This window comes from Hippopotamus amphibius, chromosome 12 (genome assembly GCF_030028045.1).
Source record: "Hippopotamus amphibius kiboko isolate mHipAmp2 chromosome 12, mHipAmp2.hap2, whole genome shotgun sequence".
NCBI lineage: Eukaryota > Metazoa > Chordata > Mammalia > Artiodactyla > Hippopotamidae > Hippopotamus > Hippopotamus amphibius.
In genome coordinates, this window is record NC_080197.1 from 75,279,427 (window position 1) to 75,305,059 (window position 25,633).

A 25,633-nucleotide genomic window follows, 5' to 3' on the forward strand; every position below is an offset into this window, starting at 1 on the left:
CTCTTCTTTCTGTCATCTTCATCTTCACTGGTGATACCACCTTACAACAAAGTCTTCCAGGCTAGAAGCCTCCCTGTCTCTCTCTCCTTTCCCTGGCCTCTCATCAGTCACCAGACCTTGCAGTTTCATCAGTGTTTATTGAATTATTTTCATCCTTATTTAGACTGCCCTATTCCAGGCTCTCAACACTTGTCACCTGGGCTGCTCCATTGCTACCAGGGTGGTTTTTCTAAAAGGAGTTTCTGACCATGTTCCTCTCCCTATGTGGCTCCTCCATTTCCTGCCTGTCCTACAGGGTAATATTTGCATTCTTAACTTGGCCTGCAAGGCCTCCTGATCTCACACCAACTTTCCTAGGCTTGTGTCTTGTGCTTCCGTTCTTGCTGCAGCAACCCTGAAAACTTCCAAGTTCCCCAAACCCACCTACCGCTTCTGGTTTTTTGTTTTGTTTGTTTTCATACTGACCTCTCAGTCTGAATGTCTTCTTCATGCAGCAACTCTCATCCAGCCTCTGTCCTGCAGAACCACTTCTCAGGCAAATGCCCAGTGTCACCTCCTCCAGGACATTTTCCTTTCCAAACTGCTTGATCCCTGGTTAGGAGTCCCATCCTTTTCACTCTCATAGTACTTTCTAGAGATCCAGAATTTTACCTACCACATGATAAACTGTTTCATAAATGTCCTTGTAACTTCCTTGAGGATTTCCCTGCTTAATCCTCAATGCTCAGCACAAATGATTAAATTTGAACCAGAAACTGTTCTAAGTGCTTTACCTGTATATAACCTCACTGAATCCTCACAAGAGCCCATGCGGTGGATAACAATAGTATCTCCATTTTACAGAGGGAGAAACAGGCATGAGGAGGTTAGTAAATTTGCCCAAGTTCCCCTGCTTACTGGCCTTCAGGTATTCACACCCAGTCAGCCTGGCTCCACGGCTGGCATCCTTTACCACTATACTCTATTGCCTCTCTATAAAGTGGGCACCTACTAAATGTTAGGGAAACAGGAATAGCTATGCTTAGCGAGTGCATACTACCTAGCAGGCTCCGTGCTAAGTGCTTCATCTGGAAATCTCAACTCCACAACAGCTCTGTGAGGTAAGTACCATCATTATTCCCATTTTATGTAAGAGAAGAAAACAGGTTCACGGAAGTCTGGCAGCCTCTCTAAGGTCACACAGCGAATTAGTGGCATAGCTTCCCTCATAACCAAGGTCTTATCCACACACTCTACCAGATGAGGCCAACAGCTCAGGGATGAATTGACATGCAGGATGAACAGCATGCAGACCTATGGCACAGAGCCAGAAGCTCAGAGTTCAGAACCTCACGCTTAGAGCAGACTGACTCACAACCACGGTCAGAAAAAGATCAGCCCAGTAACAGTGACCCAGAATCACAAGGACTCGGAAATAGATGTCACTGAATGAAGGGAAGCCCTTCTTAGACCTCACGTCCCATATTCCTAGGGGCTCAGGAGCTGGTTGCCCAGGCGGCTCAAAGTTCTTGACGGTGAACAGACCTCCAGGGATACCAAAGCCATGATACCATGAAAGGGTTAATTCTGAGCTCGGACGGCCAGGGGCAGCCTCCGTAGAGGCGGAGGAAGGGTTAAGCGCCAGGCGGGCCTCCTCAAGGGGGCGGGGCTTCGGGGCGGGGGGCAGCCTGGGACGGTGCCCAGAGGTTAACCGCCCGGGAGTGGACTCTATGCACCGCTTGCCCCCTGCAGCCTCTGCCCGAGCCGAGTGTTAATCGCCCTGGACGGGCCCCGCGGGGGCGTGGTCTAAAGGCGGGGTGCGACCGGGGGCGGCGACGAGAGGGTTAACCTCCCCGGCGGTCCCCTGGGGGCGGGGCCCCGGGGCGCGGCGAGGTCTGGGGGAGGTGCTGGGGGCGGAAGCGGCCGGCAGTCTGCGCCCCGCGCGCCTGTGGGAATTTCGGGTGGTCGCCTCCCGAGGGCCGGCGACCTCCTGGCACGGGAAGCCGAGCGAGATTCGGGGGCGGTGACAGGGGCACGGGGCGGGCGAGGGGGACGGTCCCTGGACAGGCCCAAAGGCGGCGAACTCGAGCCTCGCGAAGAGCGGGACAGGTGGGTGAGGGCGAGGTAATGATGGGCCTGGGAGCTTTAGGGGAGCGAAGAGGGAGGAGCGGGGCGGTGAGCAAACCTGGTGGAAAGGATGGGGCGCCTGGGTGAGGAGTCCCCTCCAGGATCCCTCGCTTCACACCCTCTTCTCTCTCAAATCTCTAGGTCGATCCCGACCGGGAGCTCAACTTTCAGAAGAGCGACTCCCCAGCAAGTCTGTTTCGAGGAGGACCCCAGCTCCTCACCTCCATGGGCCAGACGGCCTTGGCGGGGGTTAGCAGCAGCACCCACACCCCGCAGGCCCTGTACCCTGATCTGTCTTGTCCCGAGGGCTTGGAGGAGCTGCTGTCTGCTCCCCCTCCTGACCTGGGGACCCAACGGCGCCACGGCTGGAACCCCAAGGACTGCTCGGAGAACATCGAGGTCAAGGAAGGGGGGTTGTGCCTTGAGCGGCGGCCCGTGGCCCAAAGCACTGATGGGGCCCGGGGTAAGAGGGGCTACTCGAGGGGCCTGCACGCCTGGGAGATCAGCTGGCCCCGGGAGCAGAGGGGCACCCACGCCGTGGTGGGCGTGGCCACGGCCCTCGCTCCGCTGCAGGCTGACCACTATGCGGCACTGCTGGGCAGCAACAGCGAGTCGTGGGGCTGGGACATTGGGCGGGGGAAGCTGTACCACCGGAGCAAGGGGCCCGGGGCCCCCCAGTATCCACCCGGACCTCAGGGTGAGCAGCTGGAGGTCCCCGAGAGGCTGCTGGTGGTTCTGGACATGGAGGAGGGAACTCTGGGTTATGGTATTGGGGGTACCTATTTGGGGTCGGCCTTCCGTGGACTGAAGGGCAGGACCCTCTATCCAGCAGTAAGCGCTGTCTGGGGCCAGTGCCAGGTCCGCATCAGCTACCTGGGCGAAAGGAGAGGTGAGGCCTGGGGCAGGTGTGGGGAGTGTGTTCTGTTACTGGGGGCTGTGGTTTGGGGTGGAAGGTCAATGCCTTACAAGAGCAGAGAGAACGGGCCTTCATCTGACCAGTCTATGACCCCTATTCAGTGCAAGGAATGGCTAAGGGTCTTCACAGCCGTTACCTAACTTAATCTTCCTAACAGCCATAGAGGTAAAAGTAAGGCTTGGGAAAGCAATTTGCTAGTAAATGGTGAGCCCTCAGAATGGAGGGAAGCACCCCAGGGATTAGGGCTTCACAGGAGATATCAGTCCCTGGAGCATAAGGTGCAAAGGGTTAAATTTGTCCTGGGCTAGGTGTACAAGTCCTAAAGGAAGAGGACCGGTGGGGCCAGGAACCCAGGGTGTGTACCGGGATCACTGGGCTTTGACTCTTGACACATACCTACTTCCTTCCTCAGCCAAACCCCAGGAAGGAGCCGTTGAGGTCCAGGCACCTGGAAGGAGAGCAGTGAAGGAGGCAGGGCCTTGGGGTGGGGCTGCAGGGCAGGGGCCTCCTTGGGGAACCACAGAGCCAGGACTTGGAGCTGACTGGACTTAACAGTTGTGCATTGCAGACTCTTTAGCAGAGGGTGGCTGCCTCTCCCATCGTGGCCCACGGGAGCTATTGTAGAGTGGAGGAGGGCCACCCTTCCTTTCATCTCCTCAGCTCCAGCTCCAGGGCCTCTCTGGATTCAAAGCCTGGGCCAGGTCCACTATCAGAGCCGCCTCGGCCTGCTGCTTAGAGGGCCTTAGAGCTTCACCCCAGCCCTGACTGGAGATGTGCGAGAGCTGTGATACCTACCCCCCTAAGAGCAGATGCAGAACTTCAGGGTACCTTAGACCTCCCCTCAACCAAGGTGGGAGCAGACTTGCAGCAGGAAAACAGAAGGGAGCCGGGGCAGGACCCCGTGGTTTAAGGACATCTGGCTGGTGGTTGCACCCCTACTTACCTTCCCTCCTTCTCTCTCCCAGCGGAGCCACACTCCCTTCTGCACCTGAGTCGCCTGTGTGTGCGCCACGCCCTGGGGGATACCCGGCTAGGCCACGTTTCTGCTCTGCCCTTGCCCCCTGCCATGAAGCGGTACCTGCTCTACCAGTGACCCCTATGATACCACAGATTGCACTGGGGCTTTGATCCCACCCCTCCTGGGGTGGGCGGGGAGGGGGGTGCCCAGGGAGGAGGCACCACTGGCCTAAACCAGCTACCTAAAACCAGTGAGGCTGGGGGGAGGTGAGGCTGGGCCCCACCCCACCCCAAGCTCTGGGGAGCACCACAGCCCCAGGGCCACCCGGGGGGTGGACGGGAGGGGGCCGTTAGTCAAGGCTGTGGCAGCCTGGTATGCAAGACATTTTTGCAAGTAAAAATTGTAAGAGATGTGTGCTGCTGTAGAAATCTGTCTGTGGTATTTTTTTTTGCACAAGGGTCCCATGGCTGCCTCAAAAAGGGAAGATATGGTCTGGGCAAGTTCAGTGAAGAAGGACACATGACAGGGCTCAGTGCCAGGTGTTTATTTCCCCCACATGCGGGACTGCTGAGACACAACACACACAGGCATTGGCACTGTGGGAGGGGGCAGCACCCCGGCCTCAGCGGAGGACAGGGCTTTCTCTCAGCCCTTGGTCTCACGGCATGAGATGGGACAGGACGGGTTCTCTCTCCTGCCTTCACTGGGGACTGAGGGGGTCCACGAGCAAACCACTCCTCCCACCTCTCAGCCAAGGAAAACCAGGTGACAGGTTTAGTTGCAACTGGTACAGTAAGTGGAGGCGGGATTGGCCTGGTCCCAACCATTACAGGGTAGGGTGGAAATGGTAAAGGAAGAGGTGCACTTTGGATTCGGCCACGAGAGGGGGCAGGCAATACCATCAGAAGCATGTGTGGAGGTCAGAGGGCAGTACAGTTATTGGGCTTCTGAGCTACCTAGTCCCTGGCTCAGCAGGAAGGGTAGCGGAGATGGATGGGGCTTATTGTTTAGCATTGATGATATCCACGAATTCAGGTTTGAGGGAAGCACCCCCGACAAGGAAGCCATCCACATCATGCTGGCTTGCCAGCTCCTTGCAGGTTGCCCCAGTCACAGAACCTGGGAAAAGCGAAGACAGGATGGTCAGGGGTGGGATGGGGACACTCCATCCCGACCTCCATGCCAAAGGAGGGCTCGATCTGGTTCTTAGCCCACCCCACCGCAGGCTGGAGCCAAACCCACTTACCCCCATAAATGATGCGGGTGCTCTGAGCCACTGCATCAGAGACATTGGACTTAAGCCATCCCCGGAGCTTTTCGTGTACTTCCTGGGCCTAGAACAGGAAGCCAGACTAAGACTTTCACTCAAAGAGGAAAAAACCCTGGGCACCAGTGGAGACAGGCAGAGAAGTTTTGGGGCAAGAACCCTGGGATCTGAGAACCCCGGGGCTTCAATCCCACCCAGGCCCTGGAATGGTTGTCCTTGGACAAGTTACTCTCTTTTCTCCTGTCTTTTATTTATTTGGCTGTGCCATGCAGCTTGCAGGATGTTAGTTCCCCAACCAGGGATCAAACCCGTGCCTCTCGCAGTGGAAGCGCAGTCTTAACCACTAGACTGCCAGGGAAGTCCCTCTCCTGTCTTTTAAATGAGGGGTTGGCCCAGGTGGTCTCTGTGGCCATCCAGTTCTACCAAGGCAGGGGAGGATGAGCACAGGGCTCCTGGGCTTGGTTACCTGTTGGGGTGTCGCAGTCTTGCCGGTACCAATGGCCCACACAGGCTCATAGGCCAGGACAACCTTATTCCAGTCCTTCACGTTATCTGTGGGAACAGAGATCACAGGTGGAAGGGTGAACAGGATGGAGATAGCCAGCTGTTCCCCCGGGGAATGAGTGATAGTGGCCTACTGCCCCCTGGTGGCTGTTACAGGAACTTCAAGTGGCATCTATACCATGGGGCAGGAGCAGAAGTGATAGGAAGGATACAAGGGTTCTCACCCTCCCCTCTCCTGCATCAGCATGGGGATTAAGTCAGGCTGCAGGGCATCTGACCCCACCCTCTTTGCCTCCATAGCCCTGGCTAGGCTCAAAGGTCCCTTTCTCCAGAGATACCTGCGATGACCTTGGTTTGCTCGAAAACAACTTTCTCAGTGATGCCAGCTTCCCTCTCATCTAGCTTCTCCCCAATGCAGGCGATTACTCCAAGTCCTTCTGCCAGGGCATGAGCCACTTTCTGCCCAATCAGCTGTTGAGGAACAGACTTGGTGAGACACCTGTCTTGGAATAAGCCATCTCTTATCTCCTCTCCTGGTTACTAACCTCATCTGACTCCCCAAAGACGTGCCTTCTCTCCGAATGCCCCAGGACCACCCACGTGGCTCCACAGTCTTTGATCATGCCAGGGCTAAAGGAAGAGAAAAAGCCATGGTTCAGCAGGGAGCCCACCCTGTCGCTTTTCCCTTCATGAAGATAACTGAGGGCTGGATCCCCCACCCACACCTCTCCCACCTTCATCTTACCTGATCTCCCCAGTAAAGGCCCCGTTAGCCACTTTGTAGCAGTTCTGCGCAGCCACAGCTATCTTGGGATCTAGTTTCTGCCGGGCAAAGTCAATGTAGGCAGTGGGGGGTGCACAAACCACCTCTGAGGATGAGATGGTGACAGGGGATGAGATCACAAGGAAGCCTTCATTCTCCAGGCCCCATCCAGTGCTCTGGAGCCCCCTAGCCTGCATCATTAAGAATAGTTCTGCTTTTGCCCTTTTTCACCCCAGCACAATAATCTTGGTCCACTTTGCAGCCCAGGCTGGGCCTGGACCCAACTCTTGAGCCTTCCAGGTACCCATGAGAGGCCATGGCCCTTGCCCTGCCCTCTGCTCTTTTAACAGCTGTGGCTCCGATTTCCCCAGGCTATTCTGGGCCTGGGAGCCTCCTAGACTCAGCATTCTATGGGGGCCAAGCCCGCCTCCCTTCTAAAATAGCCCAACCCCACCTCCCCCCAGGCCAGGCAAAGATTTTTAGCAAAACCAAAAGGGGCCAGTTTCTGGGGTTTGTACTGGGGTCTTTGGGGGGAATAAACCAGAAGGGGATGCCTCCTGATCAGACCTGGGGTTCTGTGACTTAGGTGGGTGGAAGAGGAAGGACTGAGGACCGCAATCTGCCCGTGGGTGGCAGAGAGTCGACTGGCTCATAGAGGCCTTGTGCTTTCCCGTTTCCAGGTCGGAAAAAGAGGTAGGATCGCTCCTCATTCCCAAATGGATCAGCCCTTTTGGCACCTGCTCAGCTCCTTCTGCAGAAGGCAGGAGTCATGCAGGCCACCGAGGGGAAAGGGTCAGAGCGGCAGCTCAAGAGGCCAAAGGCACTCTGCGGGGGAACTCGGCCACCCGGGGGAAGCGCGGGGAGGAGTCTTGGGCTACATGCGGCGGCGCACGGAGCCGGCGCCGAGGCGGCAGCTGAAGCCCGCACGCAGCCTCCTCCCCCACACATCGGGCTGCCGCCGGCCTCTCCCGATCGCACGCAGGGGCTGGGCTCCGCTTGCATCCCCGGCTCCCGGCGGGTGCAGTCCCCGTCCGCGCCCCGGGGCTACCTTCCTCCCGGCGACCCACAGCCGGAAGGCGCGGCGAGATGCGGCCCCGCGAGATGCGGCCCCGCCTTTCGCCATCGACACACCCCCGGTCCTGCGGCTGCGGGGCCAAGGCCCGGACCCCGACAGCCCTGGTCCCCAGCCCTGCACGCTGGGCCACACGGACACCGGCTAAGAGAGCTCGGGAGAGGGCGCCGCGCCGCCCGCCCGCCCGCCCCGGCCCTCCCCGGCCAGGGCTCACCGGTGTCGGCCGGCACCTTGGCCGCGTTCAGAGTGTTGATGAGTTCCCCCAGATTGTTCTTCCGCCCGTTCATCTTCCAGTTCCCCCCCACGAAGAACTTCCTGGAAGGCGCCATGGCGCTGGAGCCGGCACGCTGAAGGTCAGGAGCACCGCGCAGCCGCTGCCACCGGCCGCTTATATAGAGCGCCGAGAGGCAGAACTCCGCCCCCGCCGTGTCCTCGGCCATGGCTGGCCCGGCCCGCGGAAGCCCTGCCCCGGCCCCGCCCGCCGCCCGCGGAAGCCCTGCCCCGGCCCCGCCCGCCGCCCACGTTGCGAGGTTCTGAGGTTACCCCCTTTCTTGTAGCAACGTTCCAGGCCCGTCCGGGGCCCAGTCGCTTCAGCCTCAATTGCCGGACTTTGGGGGAGAAGGCAAGAACTGAGCGCCCCGTGCTCAGGGAGGCCCCCGCTTCACGGCCGTAGCCCCCCAGAGGGCCAGAGGGGTCCCCAGGGGCGCTGGCTGCAGGCCCGGCCAGTCCACCCCCATGCTTGGCCTCAGAGCCCTGAGGGGCATCTCTCCAACTCTGGGAAAAGGCACTCTCTTCCCCCATCGAAGCGGCCAGATCCCCAACTGCTGAGCAGGCACCTTTGACCCACCAGGGCCAGCCCAGCCCCACAGTCACTGGGCAACAGAGTTCAGAGGCGGAGGGACGGCCCATGTCGGCTGGGAACGTGCAGCTAAGGAAAGGGCAGTTCAGAAGTCTGCCCTGCCCCCAGGAGTACGCCACTTTGTGCTCCAGCGGAGCAAGGCCTGACAAGGGGCTGCAGGGCCGGGGGCCCAGGGCTCCCTAGCCACTGGGGACCTTTGGGAAGTACTCACTTGGGCACCCTCTCCTGTGATGGCTGGAATGGCTCTTCACCCCATCTCTGCTCTGTCACCCCACTCCACTTCCCTTCCCAGCCCTCAGCTTTCCTCTACTGCCCCAGTGCTCACCTCGCTCAGCTCCCAATCTCCCAAGAGCACTAGAAGAGTCGAAAGTACAGAACTGCCTGTGAGGGGGAACGAGGGCCAAAGGGGAGGGGCCGGGAATTTTCAGAAACTGGCCCTCCTGCTAACCCCAGGGAAGAGAGTCTCCCCCAAGGTATCAAACAGGACACAACTTAGCCATTGTACTTTTATTCACATCCTGTATTTTGGCATTTTCCAGAGAAGGACAGGGGAGAGACAGGGTGGGGAAAAGACTGAGGCAGGAAGGCGAGGGGGGGTCCCCATTTCCCTCATATTCCTCCTTGCCTGACCACACGGGGAGCAAACACAGGGGGAGGGGAGGCACAGAAGCCCCTCCTGTGGAGGAGGCTGCACAAAGCTACACCCACGCCACACACACACAGATAGGCCCGCTCCACGCGGGCCGGCAGGGTCACAGAGAAGCAGAGCGCTGTGGGGTCAAGGGCAGGAAAGCAACAGTCTCCTCACAGACAGGCGGCCGGCCCCTCCCGGCCCCTTCCTGCTCTATCCCCAAAGTCTCCCGAGTGCCCCCCGCTTTGCTTGGCCATTCTCTCATGGCCACTCGCTTCTTCCCTGCTGCTGGGGACAAAAAGAAAAAGGGTACAGAGCAGGGGGGCGTCCATCCCTCAGCCCCATCCCTCATGCTGGGCAGTCTGTCCCCCGCCCTCACTGGTAAGGGCTCAGGGTAGGCTCTTAGCTGTCCACTCTCTGGTAGAAGTAGATGTAGCCCAGGTCCTTGGGCGGCTTCTCAGAGGCACACACTTTCTGGTCGTTGTAGATCACCCATCTGGGGAGGGGGTGGGGGGAAAGGATAAACCACCTGGGCATCCTCAGCTCTCTCTGATGTGGCCCCTGGAGTTGACCCTGGTGATTCTCGGGCAAAGACTCCCACCATTCTCTGCCTGGGTTCCCAAGCCTACAGTCCAGCTGCCACCTGTCTCAAGGGAGCATCCCAGTCTCACAGGGTCACTCCTACCCTACTCTGTGTCTTCAGACCCTGTGGTATCTTTACAGCCACCCCTCACCCATTCCTTTCAGGTAGGGGTCAGCAAGCTTTGTCTGTCGAGGGCCAGACAGGAAATATTTCAGGTTTTGCAGGCCATCTGGTCTGACACAACTACTCAACCTGCCTGTTGCAGTGTGAAAAGAGCCACAGACGATACAGAAATGAGTACGTGTGGCCATGCTCATGAAAACTTTATTTATAAAAGCAAGTGGCCGGATTCAGCCCTTGGGCCCTAATTTGCCCATCTCTGCTGTCAGGCTTTCTATCGATTTCTGGTGAATCTGTGCCCCCACTAGGCAGTGCTTTGTCGTCCCTCACAAATATTCTAGGGACTTCCGGGATGCCCCTACCCATTCCCACCACCGCCCCCCACCCCACCCCATTCAAAAGGCACGTGCCGGCCCCTCACCTGCCTTCCTTCTTGATGTGGCAGACGTAGTGACCACACATGGTGGAAGTGCCCATGTGACTAATGAAGGCAAAGAGCTGATACTCTAGGGAAGGGGAGAGAAGAAGGCAGAGGAGACGGTGAGGGCGGATGTATCCAGCATCCCACACCCAGGATGGGATTTCAGGGAGTGTGGCTCAGCCTCCTAGGATCCCACCTTCAGGAGTCACGTCAGTGGAAAGGAGCTTCTGACCTCTGTGCCCCCCGTGGGAAGCAGAGCTGCCTTGGGATGAGGACCTGGTGTAGCCGACTGGCTAGATTCTACCAGGCCTGTCCTGTTTCCCCGGGACACTCACTTCCAGGACCATCCCGGACTTTAGGTCCTACTGGTATGGACTCAGAGATGGAGTCGGCAGCTGAGCGGCCCTCTGAGATGTCCATGGCGGCTTCTGCGTCCAGGTCATCAATGTGACTGAAGATCCAGTCCACAGCCCGTTCTAAACTATTATTCTTGGAGAGGAGGGAAGCATTACTTTTTTTTTTTTTTTAGCAAGGTCAGGGTCAAGAAAGCCCCCAGTGAAGGCTCACCTCATCACAGCCACTAAAGGGCAGAACCTCACTCCCACCCCCTTCTTCCCACAGGTCCTGTCGTCAGCTGGGGGCGCCCATACCGTGGCCCGCAGGGCTTTCAGGGCCTGGTCTCGTGAGAAGCCCATGGAGACGATGGTGGTCACACAGTCCTCTGGTGGCGGGTCAGCTGCTGCACTTGTGGAGCCAGGCCCGCTGGAGCCAGGCAGGATGAGGGGGTTTGCAAAATCTGCAGATGTGAAGGCGTTGAAGTGTTTGGGGGAGGATGCTGGACCCCCACCCTGCCCACCCCCCAGCCCTGTCTACCTGGATCGTCCATGTGCGACATGACCCAGTTCATGGCGGCCTCGGCCCCACTGTTGCCCGTGTAGTAGACAGCTTTGCGGCAGGCGTCCATAGGGAAGCCCATCTCCACCAGCTGGATGATGACCGATTCATCCAACATGGGTGCTGTTGGGGGAGAAGCGCGGGCACAGGGGCCTGACTCCTTGGGCCACGCCCTGCCCTTCTTCCCCCCACAGCCCACCCCCAGCCCTCTCCCAGCCACCCGCCCCATGCGTTTCTCCTCCAGGGCCTGGCACCTTATTCCAGAACTAAAATGGCAGCACGACATCACGTGGGGCCAGCACTACCCTAAAGGTACAGAACTGAAGCTAAAGATTCTTCAGGGAGCCCCTTCCTCGCCCATTCTCACAGAGCAGGCCGTTTCTGGAGTACGATCCCCTGCCCCCGCCCCTAACCAGCCAGGTAACAAGGGCAGAGGCAACTAGCCAGTGCTGCCGCCACCCACACACAGGATGTGGCTGGAGGTGCTCTATCGGTCCTCACATCCATCAAGAGGGCAGAGGAAATTTGAAAGGGAGGACAGGAGAAACAAAAAGGATAGGGTCCAAGGGAGGCAGGCAGAGAAGACCCCCATCAGCAAGGGAAAGAGACAGGCAGGAAGAAGAGTCACTAACATGTCGGAGAGGAGAAGTGAGGGGAGCAGAAGGAGTCTTCGTCTTCGTTGCCATAGAAACCAAGGCTACCTTTGGGCTCATCCGGAGTGACCAGGGGTGGGGCAATGTCGGGCAGCTCCTCCTCTCCAGGCTGCAGCCCTGTGCCCCTCAGCTGGGAGATGTCTAGCTCCTCTGGCATCTCGATGGACACATCTGCAAGTGGAATGGAGGACAAGGGTCACCTCAGCAGCTACCCGAGGCCCTCCCGGGAAAAGCACTCCAGGACGCTCAAGCCCCTGCCACCATCTTGCTCTGTAATAAGATGCTCTTCAGAGCAGGACACATCGCAGGGGTCTCAGTGTAACAGAAACAATCCTGGGCCAGGCTTCAGGAGACCGAGATTCCAATCCTAGATCTACCACCAACAAGCCATGAGCCAGGAAGGGGCCTCTGACTGCCTCTGAATGATTCTACACTTCCATGGAGCTCAACTTACTAGGAAATGAAGTTAATTCTGCAGTTTGCAAAGTCGTCAGGGGCCTATAAGACCCGTGAGAACAAACGGTTTCAAGATTATCACAATGAAAACATCTTAACAATTATAAACATAAAATTGTGAAAATCACTTTTGGTTATAAGTCATAACTATAAAATCAAGGAAGTCTTAACAAGATCCTACTGTAGAACACAGCAAACTATAGTCAATATCCTACGATAAACCATTACGGGAAAGAATATTTTTTTTAAAAAGCAACACATACGTATGTATAACTGAATTACTTTGCTGTACACCAGTAATTAACACAACGTTGTAAATCAACTATACTTCAATAAAAGAATGTAGTGAAAAAAATAAATAAAGAAATCTTAGTATTTTTAGTCAGTCTTTCAAACTAGACACATTTTTGAAACACCTAAGGTAACCTTTCCCCTTTCAGAGGAAAGTTGGAGAAGCACTAGTTTACGTGTTAAGGCCCCTTCTTTTTCTAGCACTTTCTGCTTAACCTCCCTCGCTCGTCCCAGCCGCCATACCCAGTTTCTTGGGCACCCAGTCTAAGCCGAAGGTGAACTTCTTGATCTGGATGACCAGGTAGTCAGGGAATGAGGCAAACCGTGTGGTCCTAGGGAAGAGAGAATGTCCTGGTACCCCGAGAACCTCTCCTGAAAGCCCCACCCTGGGTTCAGCCTCTCATGGGAAGAAGACCTAACAGCCCAGAAGACACTCCGTATTCTTTTCTTGCCCTGGGCAGGCATCAGAGCATCCGTAGACAAGGAGCAGAAGCAGCCAGGGAGCGGGGACAGGGCGTCTAACGGGCAGGAGCAGCAAAGGGGCAGATGGCTGAAATCCCGGACACCAAAGCACTCTTTCAGATCTCCAGTTCATGCCAATGATGGGTTAGCAAAAAGTAAAACCATATGCTGGAAATCTCAATTCTGTCCACGACTGTTACTAAGTGCCTGTGCTCTGCCAGGACAGGGAAGTGAGCAGAGAGGCTGCCCTAGAAACTGGCCCCGTCCCAAGAGAGATGAGAGACTGGTAGGGGCAGGTCAAGGTAACGTGTAGCAGTTATCCGAGTCCACTTTTGCTAGGGCTTCTTGGTTCCTTCAGAACCAGGGTACCAGCCTCAAATGATACAAGCTTGAGATTCTGACCACAAAGGGATGAGAGAATGCAAAAGAGGCTGATCGCATCTTTGGGATGACCCTGACACAGGCCTGAACCCACAGGACTTACTTGACGGCTACTGATTTGGCCTGCAGGGCCGTGCTCCAGAAGTCATCCACCTGCTCGGGGGCCCCATAGGCCTCCAGGCAGGAGCTGAAGGGCACCTGGGCTCGAACTAGTTCTGGCAGGGGCAGCTTCTCCTCTTCTGCTTGCCGCTTCTTCTCCTCATACTCCAGAAGCTCCTCTGGTAATAGAATCGGCAGGTGGATCCTTCAGAGGGGGCCGTCTCCACCTTCCACCCCCCACCCCTTAGCCTTGCCCTACTGGCTCTGAATCCACGATGACCTCAGCACCTCCGCCTCCCCAAACCCACCGGACACACGTCCGTCTGTAATCTTGCCTTTCTCAAGCCAGCTCTGCCGACCAGCTGCGGGCAAGGTCAATCCCACCGCCCCCGCCAGTCCCGCATCAGCCCTCCGGCTGGGAAGCAGCGTGCACCACGGGCTCTGCTCCTGAAAAGTCGCCCAAGCACTGCTCCCAGGCCTCACACTCCAGGCCCCGCTAGGAGAGCAGAGTGCCCTACCTTTGTTCAGGGCTGCGTCCATGGGCACAGGCAGCTGCATGATGTAGTCCACTCGCTGCGTGTACTTCACCTTCTCTGTGGCCAGGCACTTGATCTTTTCCTCCACCAGGAAGCGGAACACTTCATTAGGATTTTCAGAGCTCCGGCAATTCCTCTATGGGGGAGAGGCAGGGTGGGGAGGTCTGGGCAGCCAGGCACTGGGATGGGGGCCTAAAAGAGTCACTGGGGGGTCAGGGAGAGAGGGGAGTGGAAGGGAGATGGCCACAAAGAGGTGTGGGGATGCAGGAGCAGAGCAGAAGCCCTGCCTAATCAACCCTGCCAGTTCCGGCCCATCCCAGCACTGTGGGACTGCGTGGGAGCGCCTGTACTTTCTAAGTGCTAAATAGCCTCCTACTGTTTTCTTTGGGTGCATCCTTCATTAGGCTGCAAGCCCAGCAAGTGTAAGGATCAGTGCTTTGCTGCTTGCCTCAGGTGCAACCGCTACTCGCAGGGAAGGCTCAGGGCGCGAAGGCCGTCAGGTCACGGGGGTGGGACTGGGTTGGGGCTGACAGAGGAAAGAATGGGCAGCGGGGAGAAGGGAATGAACTGAACTGCAAGCAGACAGAAGGAGTGTGAAGAGCGCCCTCCCTCGCCACCTTCCCTGCCCTCACCTCCACCATGTTGATAAGGTGAAGGAAGAACTCTTGGGCATCCTGCTGCCGGTTCGTGGAGAACTCGGGGTGACCCTTGCCAATGAGGGCCTTGAACATCCGAGGAGCGATGCCATCTTGGACTTCCTAGGCAGAGCCAGGGCACTTCAGCTGGGGCCCAAGAGGCCAGCAAGTGGCCTTCTTTAGACACCTCCCCGATCTCAGTTTCCCCATAATTCCAGGGCCTGAAAGGGATGGAGGCCCAGACGCACCTTTTGTTCTGGCGCCTGCTCCCCATCGCCCGACTCTGGTGCCGGCTTGGAGTACTCTCCCGAGAGAAGGCCGTGGCCCAGCTTGGCCCTGCATTAACATCCAAGAGAACCACTCAGCTTCCATCTGACACCAAGCTACACCTTATCCTCCCCAGATCAAAGCCTGCTCAAAGCCCTTAGATAACTCTCTAAAATGTGAAAAACCTTAGATTCCATGGGAACCCAACTCAAGGCAGACAGCATGCCCAGAAGGCAGTCATCTGACAGCTTCCAGCTGGCCAGGGGCTAAACTGCTGCCCACTCCAGGGGGTCATGGAGGAGAAAGAAGGCACCCAGGACTGGCTACATACACCTGGGTGCTGAAGTCCTGTGTAGGGTCCGTCGGGGCATTCTGGAAGATCTTCTCCAGCTTATCCACATACCTGAGAGCCAAGAGAAGGACCATTGGAGGGGCTCTGGCCCAGGCCCAGAGGAAAAGGGAAGGGAACAATTATCTACTGGCGCAGGGAACAGACCCCCTCCACAGGGGGAGGAAGTGGACCCTTAGGGTCCACTTCTTTCCATCAACCCGTGCTCCCTCCCTCCCCTTCCCAACTCCGTCAGCATGCAGGGCACTCCAGCCTCCTCCCCAGGAGAGAATCAGGGGAAGGGAGAAGATAGCCCAGGAGAATAAATACAATTCATGTTCTTCGAACAGACTTTTTCACGTGTGTACCAGGCCTTCCCACTTAGACAGTAAACTCACTCACACTAAGAACCTGCCTTTCTTCTATCTTCGTGTCCCTAGCCCTGCCCTCTCCCCAAATGCTCCATGGCCATGTTGGGTGCTCATCTATGTCACTGGCCTAACATAAAGACCACCTGCTCACCCTTGAGCCAGAGAGGAGGCCTCAGGGAGCCCTGGGGTGAGGCGTCCAGCCCCACCAGTGGGTTTGTGTGTGGCTGGATGATGGTGGTGCCGCCCTAGAACCTGCTCCCCTCACAGTGTACCAGGAACTACCACCGAGCTAGAACAGAGGTCGTGAGGACAGCTGAAGGAGGGTGCCTGGAGGCTGGCCGCCAGGAGAGGAGCAGGGATCGGGGTGCAGAGCCCAGGGGCTGGCGGCGGGGAGTGGGCGGCACTCACTTCCTCTGGAAGTCGGGGATGCTGAAGAGCACCTGGACCACCGAGTTGAGGTAGCAGCTGTTGCCCAGGTTGCGGATGCCTGTGTAGCCGGGCCCAAACAGGGGCTTGAGCGGCACCCCCGACTCCTGGATCAGCTCCCACTCACCAATGCGCTGATTCATGTCTATCTCCAACTCCGTCATCGTCTTGTCTGTCTGCATGGGAAGGGGCACCTCAGACGGGCTGAGAAACACAGCCCTACATCTTTTACATTCTCTCACTCGGTCCAGGATGAGAGCTAGCTGGAGCCTGTAATATACTGAATTCTGGACTCTGACACAGGAGGCTACTGGGTATCCTCCAGTGCAAGTTCTGGAAGGCCACAGGCCACTGTCCCAGGGGCCCATTAGGCAGCAGGACTCTGCCCAAATGAGGGGATGAAACGAACTCAACTCCCTCAAGCTGAAGTGTCCGTCCAACCTGAAGCCACCCCTTCTCACCCTCAGATCTCCACCCCAGCATCACCTCCTCAGGGCCATTTCCTCCATCCCCTGCACTAGGCAGCCCCTGGAAACTCCCGCAGCACCCTCCACAGTCTGCAGTTACTCCTTTAACTGTGTAAGCCTCTGATCAAGGCCCGCCTCTCATCTGGAATGTAAGCTTACGAGAGCGGGGACCACCCCTGTCTCAATCGCAGTGACCAGCACATAGGAAGGGCTCAGTAGTCATCACCGAACAATGAAATGATTCTAGAAGGTTTTTCACAGGCAGCCTACATATCCTGGGGACTGGGGTCATCACGGCATCTCTCCCCTACATGCTCCCTCAGCCTCAGGCAATGAAGGGAGGGCCTGATGGGCAGGGATGAGAGAATCTGAGCTGAAGGGGTCTCACCTTCTGCATCTTCAGCATGTCAATACCAAAGTGGGACAGGTGCTCCGCCAGGTTGGGGTCCAGGACCATGTCATCCTCATCATATGAGTACACATCTAGCGCAGGAGGCAGGAGCAGTGTCAGAGGGGACGGCTCAGGCCCAGCCTGACCACCAACTCCACCCCCTGCCGAGAGGCCTTGGGAGGACAGAAGGATGAGCTGTGAGGGTAACCCTCTTGGCTCCCCTGAGAATCAGTGAGGCTGCAACCCCTTCTGGGATCGGCTGTCAGGGAAGATGGGGTGAAACAGGGTGAGGGTTGGAATTAATGGTGTCTCTACCCTACAGGATAAGGTTCTAGAGTGACATGGCTTTGGAAGGATACTCATTAAAAGATAATGGTGCTGGGCTTCCTAGGTGGCGCAGTGGTTAAGAATCCGCCTGCTAATGCAGGGGACATAGGTTCGATCCCTGCTCCAGGAAGATCCCACATGCCACGGAGCAACTAAGCCCATGTGCCAAAAAAACAAAAAAAAACAAACAAAAAACCAAAAAGATAATGGTGCTAACTACTAGAAAGGGGACTGGGATCTGAGGGATTAACTGAAAATTCAGTTTTATCTGCAATATTTTCCTTGTTTACCAGAGAACAAACTCATGTCTTGTTCGTGTCATGTGAAATATAAACGGTTAAGACCAAGTGATTTCCGCATGGAGATGGTGGGCCGGCGGTCGGGGTGGGGGGTAGTACCAGCTCCATCGGGCGTGATGGTGCCCAGCTTGACGGCCAATGGGTAGCCCGTCTCCCTGTAGTGCTCCACGGCGTGGTTGTTGCCCCCGCTGCCGTCAAAGTAGCGCCGGCCACAGAGGATGGAGCCATCGGTCAGGTTGAGCCACAGGTTCTCCCGCATGTCGCACTTAGAGCACTTCCAGCCACTAACCCCGGGAGAAGAAAATTAGCTGAAATACGGGTCAGGGGTTTATGGTCCAAGACCTCCCTCTTCCCCTCTCCTCTGGCCATCCCCTCCCTTAGTTCAGCCCTGCCCCAAGTCTCCCTCCTCACCCTGCTCCCAGCCCTCTCTCCCAACAGACGCCCAGGAGGGTGGCCTCTTTGCCCCTGCTCTGGGGTGGTGCCCCGAGGTGGAGGGGCCAGGCCTCACCAGGGAGGGATTCGAGCAGGGTTGTCCAGCTGCTTGAGGTTGAAGGCATGCTTAGACACCTGCCGTACTTCCCCATCCCAGGCCTGCACCTCCTGCTTGCGGGAGGCTGAGTCGGCCGACAGTAGGGCCTCCACTGCACTGGTCACCTGGGGGAAGCAGAGGGTCAGAGATAGGACTCAGCCCACAGTCCCACATGCTCCTCTAGCCCCTTGGCCTTCAGCTTTCTTGGGGCTTGCCCACAACACCACTGCTCTGGCCCTACCTGCCCTAGAATCTTCGGTAGGGCGGGAAGGTATTCATACCCGATCTCTGACAATGTCAGGCAGTCCCCCCAACCCGTCCCGGGCTATCTCCAGGTAATCCGGCAAAATGATGATTTTTACATCCTCGTCGTATTCAAACTTCTCCTCGCTGAGGTCAAACCCGCCTTCGACACCTGGTAAGACAGAGGAGAGAGGGAGTAGGACGACCATCACAGGTCGACGTCCCTCCTCTGATACAGCACTTCACCTCGCCCCCTCCAGAGCTCCAGGGCCACTGATCAGGCCCATCCTTCGGGGGCTTTCCTAGCACCTCTGAGAGCAGGAAAGGCCAGCTCAGGGAGGAGGACGGCAATACTCACCGATCGCCAGACGGGTGGGTTTCTTGCGGGGAGGATCTCCAGTGCCTGCAGTTGTGTCTTCCTCTTTCTGCAACGAGGCAGGAAAGGCAGGATCAGGGGAGGGACAAATGGATGGTTGGGATGGAGTGTGTTAATCTCATAAGAGAAAGGAGCTAAAAAACACATGTGCTGCGTGTTGATGACACCAACAGTAATAGGTGAGAGAGGGAAATTGAAGACTGTGGGAGGTCAGGACAGAACAGACAGATTCAATATGGTGGCCCAATGGTATGTGCCTGTAATGCCCCCAGCCTTGCCTACCGGGCGCCGGGTCCGGCGGAGGTGCAGGTAGACTCGCTGGCCCGTCTTGTTGAAATGTCTCTCCACATACTGTTTCCCAAAACCCAGGAATGTGTTCATGCAGATGTAGAGGCCACCCTCAGACTCCTGCAGGACAAGAGGCAGGGGAGGAAACACAGGCAGGATGAAGCCTGGCCAGGGGAAACTGAGACCTGGGGTCAGAAACTGCTGGTTTCCAGACGAAAGGTCTGTTCTTGAACACCGTGTGGCTTTTGACAAGTCACTTTGCCTTTTAGGACCTGGTGCATGGCTAAGAGTCTCCCCATCCTCCTGTGACTTGTAACAACAAGGACACCGGGGCTGAGCAACACCAACCAGTCACCATTCCTCTTCCTTCTTGCTCCTTCTTTGGAGTCCTCAAGTCAACTGCAGAGAAACCCCTTCACCTCTTTCCTGGAGCCTAGAGATCCAGAAAGTGAATGGGGATCATCTACCATGGACTTAGAAAGACCTCCGTGTCAAGACACGGAACCTAATCCAGGGGCACCGTGACCAACCCCAACTGACCTCCAAGATTCCTCAAACCTTCCAGGCTGGAGAAGCAGGGATGCCAGCACCTGAACAGGACACCTACCCCCCCGAGCTTGCCAGCAAGGCCAGACCTTTCCTTTATCTCATCTACCAGGCAGTCAAACCCTGGTCCACGCTGGTCTCCTCCTTCCTCTCCTGCTGAAGCCTCCAGGGGAGGCTTCCTCCAAGGCTCCAGTGGAACAATGCCTTGCCTGGGGCTCACAGCTGAACTGGGACACCCAGTCTGGCAAGCACATGAAGTGCAGCACTCTCCAGCCACCACTCTGATGCCTTCCCGTGCCCGCCCAACCAATAACCAAATTCCCATGAAGTCCCATCAACCCCCACCTCAAAGCCATCCCCTTTCTAGAACAATCTAGCAACACCTTCTTAGACAGCTAGAACACATATAACCCAGGAAGAAAACAGGGAAAGACAAGTATCCACTGTAAATCACAGCTGAGGAGGAAAGATGGGCTTTCCCCAAACTGAGCAAGTCTACCAGGGCCCTTGTGAAGAGAGTGATTGGAGAAGGGGGAGGAGGAAATTGGAGACAACAGGCTCTTCCCTCAGATCCAAGCAACAACAGGCATCTTCTTTCTGGAATTAAAGCCTCAGTGGCCTTGAAAAATTCTCTGCTGTGAATTAAAAATAGGGCACTGTATGACGGTTCTCGGTCCCAGAGACTGCTCTGTACCACTCCTTAGAACAGTGTGGGTTACAACGTTCATGAACAAACAGATCATTTCTCATCAGGGAGGTCAAAAAAGCTCTTTATATCGTGAACCCAATTTGAAGATAATCAAATATGCCAGAAGTTGGCTAGCAAAGCCAACCAATGGAGATCTCTTGACTTGCAGTGAGAGAAGGAGTGTAATGAAATTACAAAAGCCCCTTTTAGATCATTCAAACCATTACTATGGAGACAGGAGTGTAGAAAAGGAGCCACTGTAGGTAATTAAAAGAAGGGAGACTTCTACCATCTGTTGATAATTAAGGAAAAAGCCTTTCCCTCCTAAGAAAGACAATGCTTCACCAAGCCATGCACTGATAAACTGGGAAGCCTGTGGGAACTCTGCAGTGATTAAATTCTTCTGTTGCAAATAAAAGATGCTCATCCCACCAAGGATTGGGAACCCTGGAGCTCTGCTCTGAGCAGCCGTCCTCTTTTAGCTCTGTCAAAGCCAGACTTCAGAGAAGCAGCAGATCGTCTGAGGCCCAGATCAAAGCCTAGAAAACCAAGCAACCCACAAATCAAAGTGATGATCCTGAACTGGGCCTCAGATCAAGCTGCTATACTCAGTACTGGCGATGCATTAATGTAGCCTTTCGACTCTGACTTGCAGTTTTCCCGGCCATGAGCTAGTCTGGCTGAATACCCTGGGCAGGGCCCAGCAGCAGGCTTGAGGGAGGGGTGGTGAGGGGGCCGGATCCCAGCCAGGCTGCTGCCCTCTCAGGCTCTGGCCTGGCTGGAGGCTTGTGTCTGCCTGAGGGTGACACAGGAAGGCAGAACTGCAGGAAGGGAGGTACCGGGTGGAGCCTGCAAAACGTGAAGCCTGGTGTGGGTGGAGGCTTTGTCTAACTAGCCAAGAGTGGGAGCGGGATGGGAAAGGGGTCTTAGTATCCCCCACGAGAGAAACCATCTCTCTGGGAATACTTTCAAAAGGGTTCCTTCTGCTCCCTGTGATGGGCGGGAGAAAGAGAGTGGGCTGCGGCCATAATTCACCTCAAAGGAGAAACGACTAGAGCTTTCCTCTCTTCTTTCCTCCCCTCCCTACCACCAATGACCCACCTCCCCGCCCCCTGTCCATATTAACTATGGGTGGAGGCTCTCTAATTCAGCCCTTCTCAGAACCGGCCTTCTTCAAGGCCACTTCCAGACTACTAAGCGCCTGGGAACTGCAGTCCCCACCCTCCTACCCCAACCCCGGCCCAGAACAGTGGGGGTGGGGGTGGGGGTCGCCCCATCCCTCTCACTAGAGACTACAAAACCCGGAGAGCCATGCGCGACAGGCAAGGCCAACGCCCAGGCTTTCGCAAGGGTCCACGTGGGAGATGTAGTCCGGCAACCGGGTTGCGCCTCTGGCTTAGAACGGCAAGGAGGGGGGTGAGTGACTACAATCCCCACAGTGCTCCACGAGACCTGGAGCGGGTGAGGCGGGCGCGGTGGCTTCAGGGGGCGGTAGTCACACGACAGTTCCCGCGAATTCAAAGCACCGGCAGGAGTAGCATGGAAGACTACAAGTCCCATGGTGCACCGCAGGGAGGCGGTGGCCCAAGCCTTGCAGGCCCCGGCAGAATGACCAGGGCGATGGAAGGAAGTCGTGTTCGCTGCGGGCGTGGGGAATGGGCTTACCGGTGTGTCGAAGGAGAAGGCGCACTCGTCTTTGTGGACCCGGTCTCCAGCCTTGGGGACCCGGATCGTCGGTAATACTGACAGCAGCGCCTCCTCACTCAGCTCCGCCATGACACCGGCAGCAGCTCCTCCACAGACAGCGGCTCCCACCGCTTCTAGTCCCCCCACCCCCTACCCTTCCGTCCAATGAGCGCCACTCGTTAAGCGCATGCGCTGAAGGGGAGACGCGAGAGCACGGCAGTTGGACGGGGCCTGCGCGGTAGTGCTCCGCCCTCTGCCCGCCTCTTGACTATCGCCAATGAAAAGCGCTGCAAATGCAATCCATGGTCGAAAGAGCCAATCCCACTCCTCCAGGGCAGAGCGCACGTAGAGCAGCGAGGTGGGCCTCGGAGTCTCGGCTGCTGGGACTCTGGGACCCTACAGTCCCTTCGCGTGCCTTCTATTGAAGAGCAGAAACGGACGGTTGTTTAAACCAGTCAATCCCAGAAACTTTCCTAGGGACCTGTCCAATGAGAAAATGGGAGGGCGGTTGTAGTCTTGATATTTGAAAAGGGGCTGTCCAGTGAGGCGGGGTTGAGAGTTAGTGTCGAGTGATTGCTAACTCCGACGACCAATAAAGATTACGATCTCTTTGGCCGCAGAAACTTCATAACTCCGTCTCCAGCTGGATATGTACATAATAGCGTAATAATTCATGATTCTACTTTTTTAGTAAAATCATTTGATTTCGAAACTGACGGCCTCAAAAGCGAAAACTGGCATTCGGCAAAACCTCACGACAGCCATCTCGCAACCCCATACGGAACAAAAGTCCCCTTATCAAGGAGGCGTCACCCCCGGCAGGCCAAGCCGCTGCCCATTGGCCCCACCGTCCCTATGACAGACGTCCTCCCAGCCCAATGACTTCCTTCACTGGAGGCGGGCCTCACATAGCGGACCTATAGGAACCCGCATCGGCTCAGCCAATAGGGTCAGGGCAGGGGCGTGGCGGGAAGTTTGAAACTCAGCTTCGGGAGTTGAGGGTCGAGCTGTTTTGCACCCGAAGCTGGAATTGGGGCCCGGTAAGAGGCTTGAATAAATTAGTGAATAAGTTAGAGGGCCCAGGAGGCTCGTAAGGAGCTGCCTTATCATCTGTATCAGTCATTATCCCCGCAGAGACCTCCGGCCCGGCGGCCAGGAGGTTCCTCAGCGGGGAACTAGGAAAGGTCGGGTGGTCTGGAGTCAGAGGTCGAACGTGGTCGCGGTAAGGGCTGAGACCTGAGTCACTTCTCACAGGCATCCCCTCCTCGCCCGGGCCGGGCCCTGCCCCATCCTATTTCTCCTGGTTGAGATGGGCTCAGCCAAGAGCGTCCCAGTCACTCCAGCGCGGCCTCCGCCGCACAACAAGCTTCTGGCTCGTGTGGCAGACCCCCGTTCACCCAGCGCCGGCATCCTGCGCACTCCCATTCAGGTACTCAGGGTCCATCCAGGTACTCAGCGTCCGGGTGGGGGAGGCAGCGAAACTGTCTGACTTTGGGGGCCTCTGCCTAACCTGATTCTGAGAGAGCTCACCCTCCGGCCCTCCCGCACCCCTTATTTTCCACATTTTCAGTCCCCGTGAAGCAGGCTGAATGTCTGAGGGCCTTGGCAATTCCTGTTTGGAGTATAGGCCTGAGGCTAGAGACCCGGGAGGGGAGAGCGAGGGCCCAGACTTGTTCTAGCCTTTGGTCCTGACAGGTAGAGAGCTCTCCACAGCCAAACCCACCAGCAGGGGAGCAGCTGGAGGGTCCAAAGCAGGCCCAGGACTCAGATCCCCGCTCTCCTACCCTTGGCATTGCACGGACACCTATGAAGACCAGCGGAGGTAAGTGTTGGGGCCAGGGAATTCTGGTAATGCTGTCACCTAGCATCCTTTGGTGACAGCATTATCATCCTCCTGCTTTGAATCCATGTCACTGCTTTCTCAACATTTTGCTGCCTCTCACCGACTTCTCTTTTCCCAATCCCTCGCCCACCAGGGCATGACTCCTAAGGCTTGTGTATCTTTTCCTCCTTGCTGAATGATTTGTAACAGAGGGTCGCTATCTCACTTCACTTTTCCCCCCTCCGCAGAACCCCCAAGCCCACTGGTGAAACAGCTGAATGACGTATTTGAGACTGAAGACCCCAAATTAAGTCTTCCCCCAGAGCCTAGTCTGCCCCTAGAGACACCTTCATCTTCTCAACTGGACTTGCCTCTGGGCACCCAGTTTTCCCTTGAGGACCAGATGCCACCTTGGAGCCAGGCTGAGCTCCCCTCCAAGCAGGTGTTTTCCAAGGAGGAAACAGGATATCCCTCAGAAACCCCTAAGGCCAGCCAGGGCTCAGACAAGCCCTTGAGAGACCCCGAGACTCCTCGAGCTTCAGGTACAGAATCTAAAGGCAAGGTATGGGGAAGAGAAATTGGGAAAACACTCTGCTGATAATGTCCATGGGTGGATGGAGGAGGAATAAACTGTAAGCCCCTAATCCGGACTCCTTCCCCACTCTAGGTTCCAAGTGCAGCAGATGGAAACCAAACAGCAAGGTGCTAGGGAGATCTCCTCTCACCATCCTGCAAGATGACAACTCCCCTGGGGCTCTGACACCACGACAGGTAAAAGGAGAGAGGGTGAAAGCTATTACCAGGAAATCCAACATAAAGGTGGGAGCCCTTTTCCCCAATCTTCTCTCCGCTGAACAACCTCTCACCCTCCCTCACCTTGCCCACTGCCTTTTGCAGGGTAAGCGGCCTTCTTCCCTGAGTGAAAATGTTAGGGAACTAAAGGAAGGGGCCATTCTAGGAACTGGACAACTTCTGAAAACTGGAGGAAGAGTGTGGGAGCAAGGCCAGGGCCATGACAAGGAAAATCAGCACTTTCCTTTGGTAGAGAACTAGGCCGTGCACGGCCCCAGCACTGGACTCACCATCGGCCTCGTGATATTCTATTCTGTATCCTCTCACCCCTTCTTTCCCTGGGAGACTGGAAAGGCTCGTTTTCTTCAATTCCCCCTACACTACCAACTCTGGGACTGAGAGCTTCCTTGGCTTTCTTTGTGTCTTATATGTTTCTGTATATTAAAGCAAGTGACTTTAAATGATCTTTTTTCTTTCTTTTTTATTGGGAGGTACAGTTGCTTTACAATGTTGTGCTAGTTTCTGCTGTACAGCTAAGTGAATCAGCTGTATGTGTGCATACATCCACTCTTTTTTCAATTTCCTTCCCATTTAGGTTACCACAGAGCATTAAGTAGAGTTCCCCATGCTATACAGTAGGTTCTCATTAGTTACCTATTTTTTAAAATATATTTATTTATTTATTTACTTATTTATTGGCTGTGTTGAGTCTTCATTGCTGCTCGCAGACTTTCTCTAATTGCAGCAAGTGGGGGCTACTCTTTGTTGCAGTGTGCAGGCTTCTCATTTTGGTGGCTTCTCTTGTTGCAGAGCATGGGCTCTAGGTATGTGGGCTTCAGTAGTTGTGGCTCACAGGCTCTAGAGCACAGGCTTAGTAGTTGTGGCACACGGGCTTAGTTGTTCTGTGGCATGTGGGATCTTCCCAGACCAGGGATCAAACCCATGTCCCCTGCATTGGCAGGCAGATTCTAAATCACTGTGCCACCAGAGAAGTCCCTAGTTATCTATGTTATACGTAGTAATATATATATGTGTGAATCCCAATCTCCCAATTCATCCCACCCCCCGTTCCCCCCTTGGTGTCCATATGTTTGTTCTCTATCTCTGTGTCTCTGTCTTGTGCTTTGCAAACCAGTTTATCTGTACCATTTTTCTAGATTCCACGTGTGTTTGTTAATAT

General features: G+C 56.0%; 4 protein-coding genes across 7 annotated transcripts; 2 read left to right on the forward strand and 2 right to left on the reverse strand.

Annotated features, from left to right (window-relative positions):
- The first annotated feature begins 1,751 nt into the window (after nucleotides 1–1,751).
- SPSB2 (splA/ryanodine receptor domain and SOCS box containing 2) lies at nucleotides 1,752–4,404 on the forward strand. Its single transcript, XM_057702326.1, has 3 exons — nucleotides 1,752–2,088; nucleotides 2,248–2,995; nucleotides 3,988–4,404. Exons 2-3 carry the CDS (start codon nucleotides 2,332–2,334, stop codon nucleotides 4,113–4,115), a joined length of 792 nt encoding a protein of 263 aa, XP_057558309.1. The 5' UTR covers nucleotides 1,752–2,088; nucleotides 2,248–2,331; the 3' UTR covers nucleotides 4,116–4,404.
- Nucleotides 4,405–4,509: 105 nt separating this feature from the next.
- TPI1 (triosephosphate isomerase 1) lies at nucleotides 4,510–8,041 on the reverse strand. The gene is made up of 7 exons (XM_057704297.1): nucleotides 7,801–8,041; nucleotides 6,497–6,620; nucleotides 6,297–6,381; nucleotides 6,090–6,222; nucleotides 5,714–5,799; nucleotides 5,227–5,314; nucleotides 4,510–5,099 (listed from the first exon to the last, which is right to left on the reverse strand). The coding sequence occupies exons 1-7, from the start codon at nucleotides 8,024–8,026 to the stop codon at nucleotides 4,981–4,983; spliced, it is 861 nt and encodes a 286-aa protein (XP_057560280.1). The 5' UTR covers nucleotides 8,027–8,041; the 3' UTR covers nucleotides 4,510–4,980.
- A 906-nt stretch (nucleotides 8,042–8,947) lies between these two features.
- USP5 (ubiquitin specific peptidase 5) lies at nucleotides 8,948–22,006 on the reverse strand. Of its 2 annotated transcripts, none has more exons than XM_057704288.1 (20): nucleotides 21,819–22,006; nucleotides 18,914–19,039; nucleotides 18,614–18,680; nucleotides 18,294–18,427; nucleotides 17,992–18,137; nucleotides 17,583–17,767; nucleotides 16,855–16,949; nucleotides 15,982–16,175; nucleotides 15,206–15,277; nucleotides 14,856–14,943; nucleotides 14,605–14,730; nucleotides 13,955–14,108; nucleotides 13,441–13,615; nucleotides 12,738–12,826; nucleotides 11,796–11,918; nucleotides 11,074–11,217; nucleotides 10,851–10,996; nucleotides 10,536–10,689; nucleotides 10,201–10,285; nucleotides 8,948–9,572 (listed from the first exon to the last, which is right to left on the reverse strand). In XM_057704288.1, exons 1-20 carry the CDS (start codon nucleotides 21,927–21,929, stop codon nucleotides 9,479–9,481), a joined length of 2,508 nt encoding a protein of 835 aa, XP_057560271.1. In that variant the 5' UTR covers nucleotides 21,930–22,006; the 3' UTR covers nucleotides 8,948–9,478. The 2 variants fall into 2 exon arrangements, with proteins under 2 accessions (XP_057560271.1, XP_057560270.1); XM_057704287.1 differs by having other exon boundaries at nucleotides 11,727–11,918.
- Nucleotides 22,007–22,796: 790 nt separating this feature from the next.
- Nucleotides 22,797–24,914, forward strand: CDCA3 (cell division cycle associated 3). 3 transcript variants are annotated; one of them, XM_057704300.1, is made up of 6 exons: nucleotides 22,797–22,879; nucleotides 23,094–23,268; nucleotides 23,535–23,661; nucleotides 23,910–24,203; nucleotides 24,329–24,432; nucleotides 24,559–24,914. In XM_057704300.1, the coding sequence occupies exons 2-6, from the start codon at nucleotides 23,149–23,151 to the stop codon at nucleotides 24,712–24,714; spliced, it is 801 nt and encodes a 266-aa protein (XP_057560283.1). In that variant the 5' UTR covers nucleotides 22,797–22,879; nucleotides 23,094–23,148; the 3' UTR covers nucleotides 24,715–24,914. The 3 variants fall into 3 exon arrangements, with proteins under 3 accessions (XP_057560283.1, XP_057560281.1, XP_057560284.1); XM_057704298.1 differs by lacking the exon at nucleotides 22,797–22,879 and having other exon boundaries at nucleotides 22,893–23,268; XM_057704301.1 differs by lacking the exon at nucleotides 22,797–22,879 and having other exon boundaries at nucleotides 23,138–23,268; nucleotides 23,539–23,661.
- The last annotated feature ends 719 nt before the right edge of the window (nucleotides 24,915–25,633 follow it).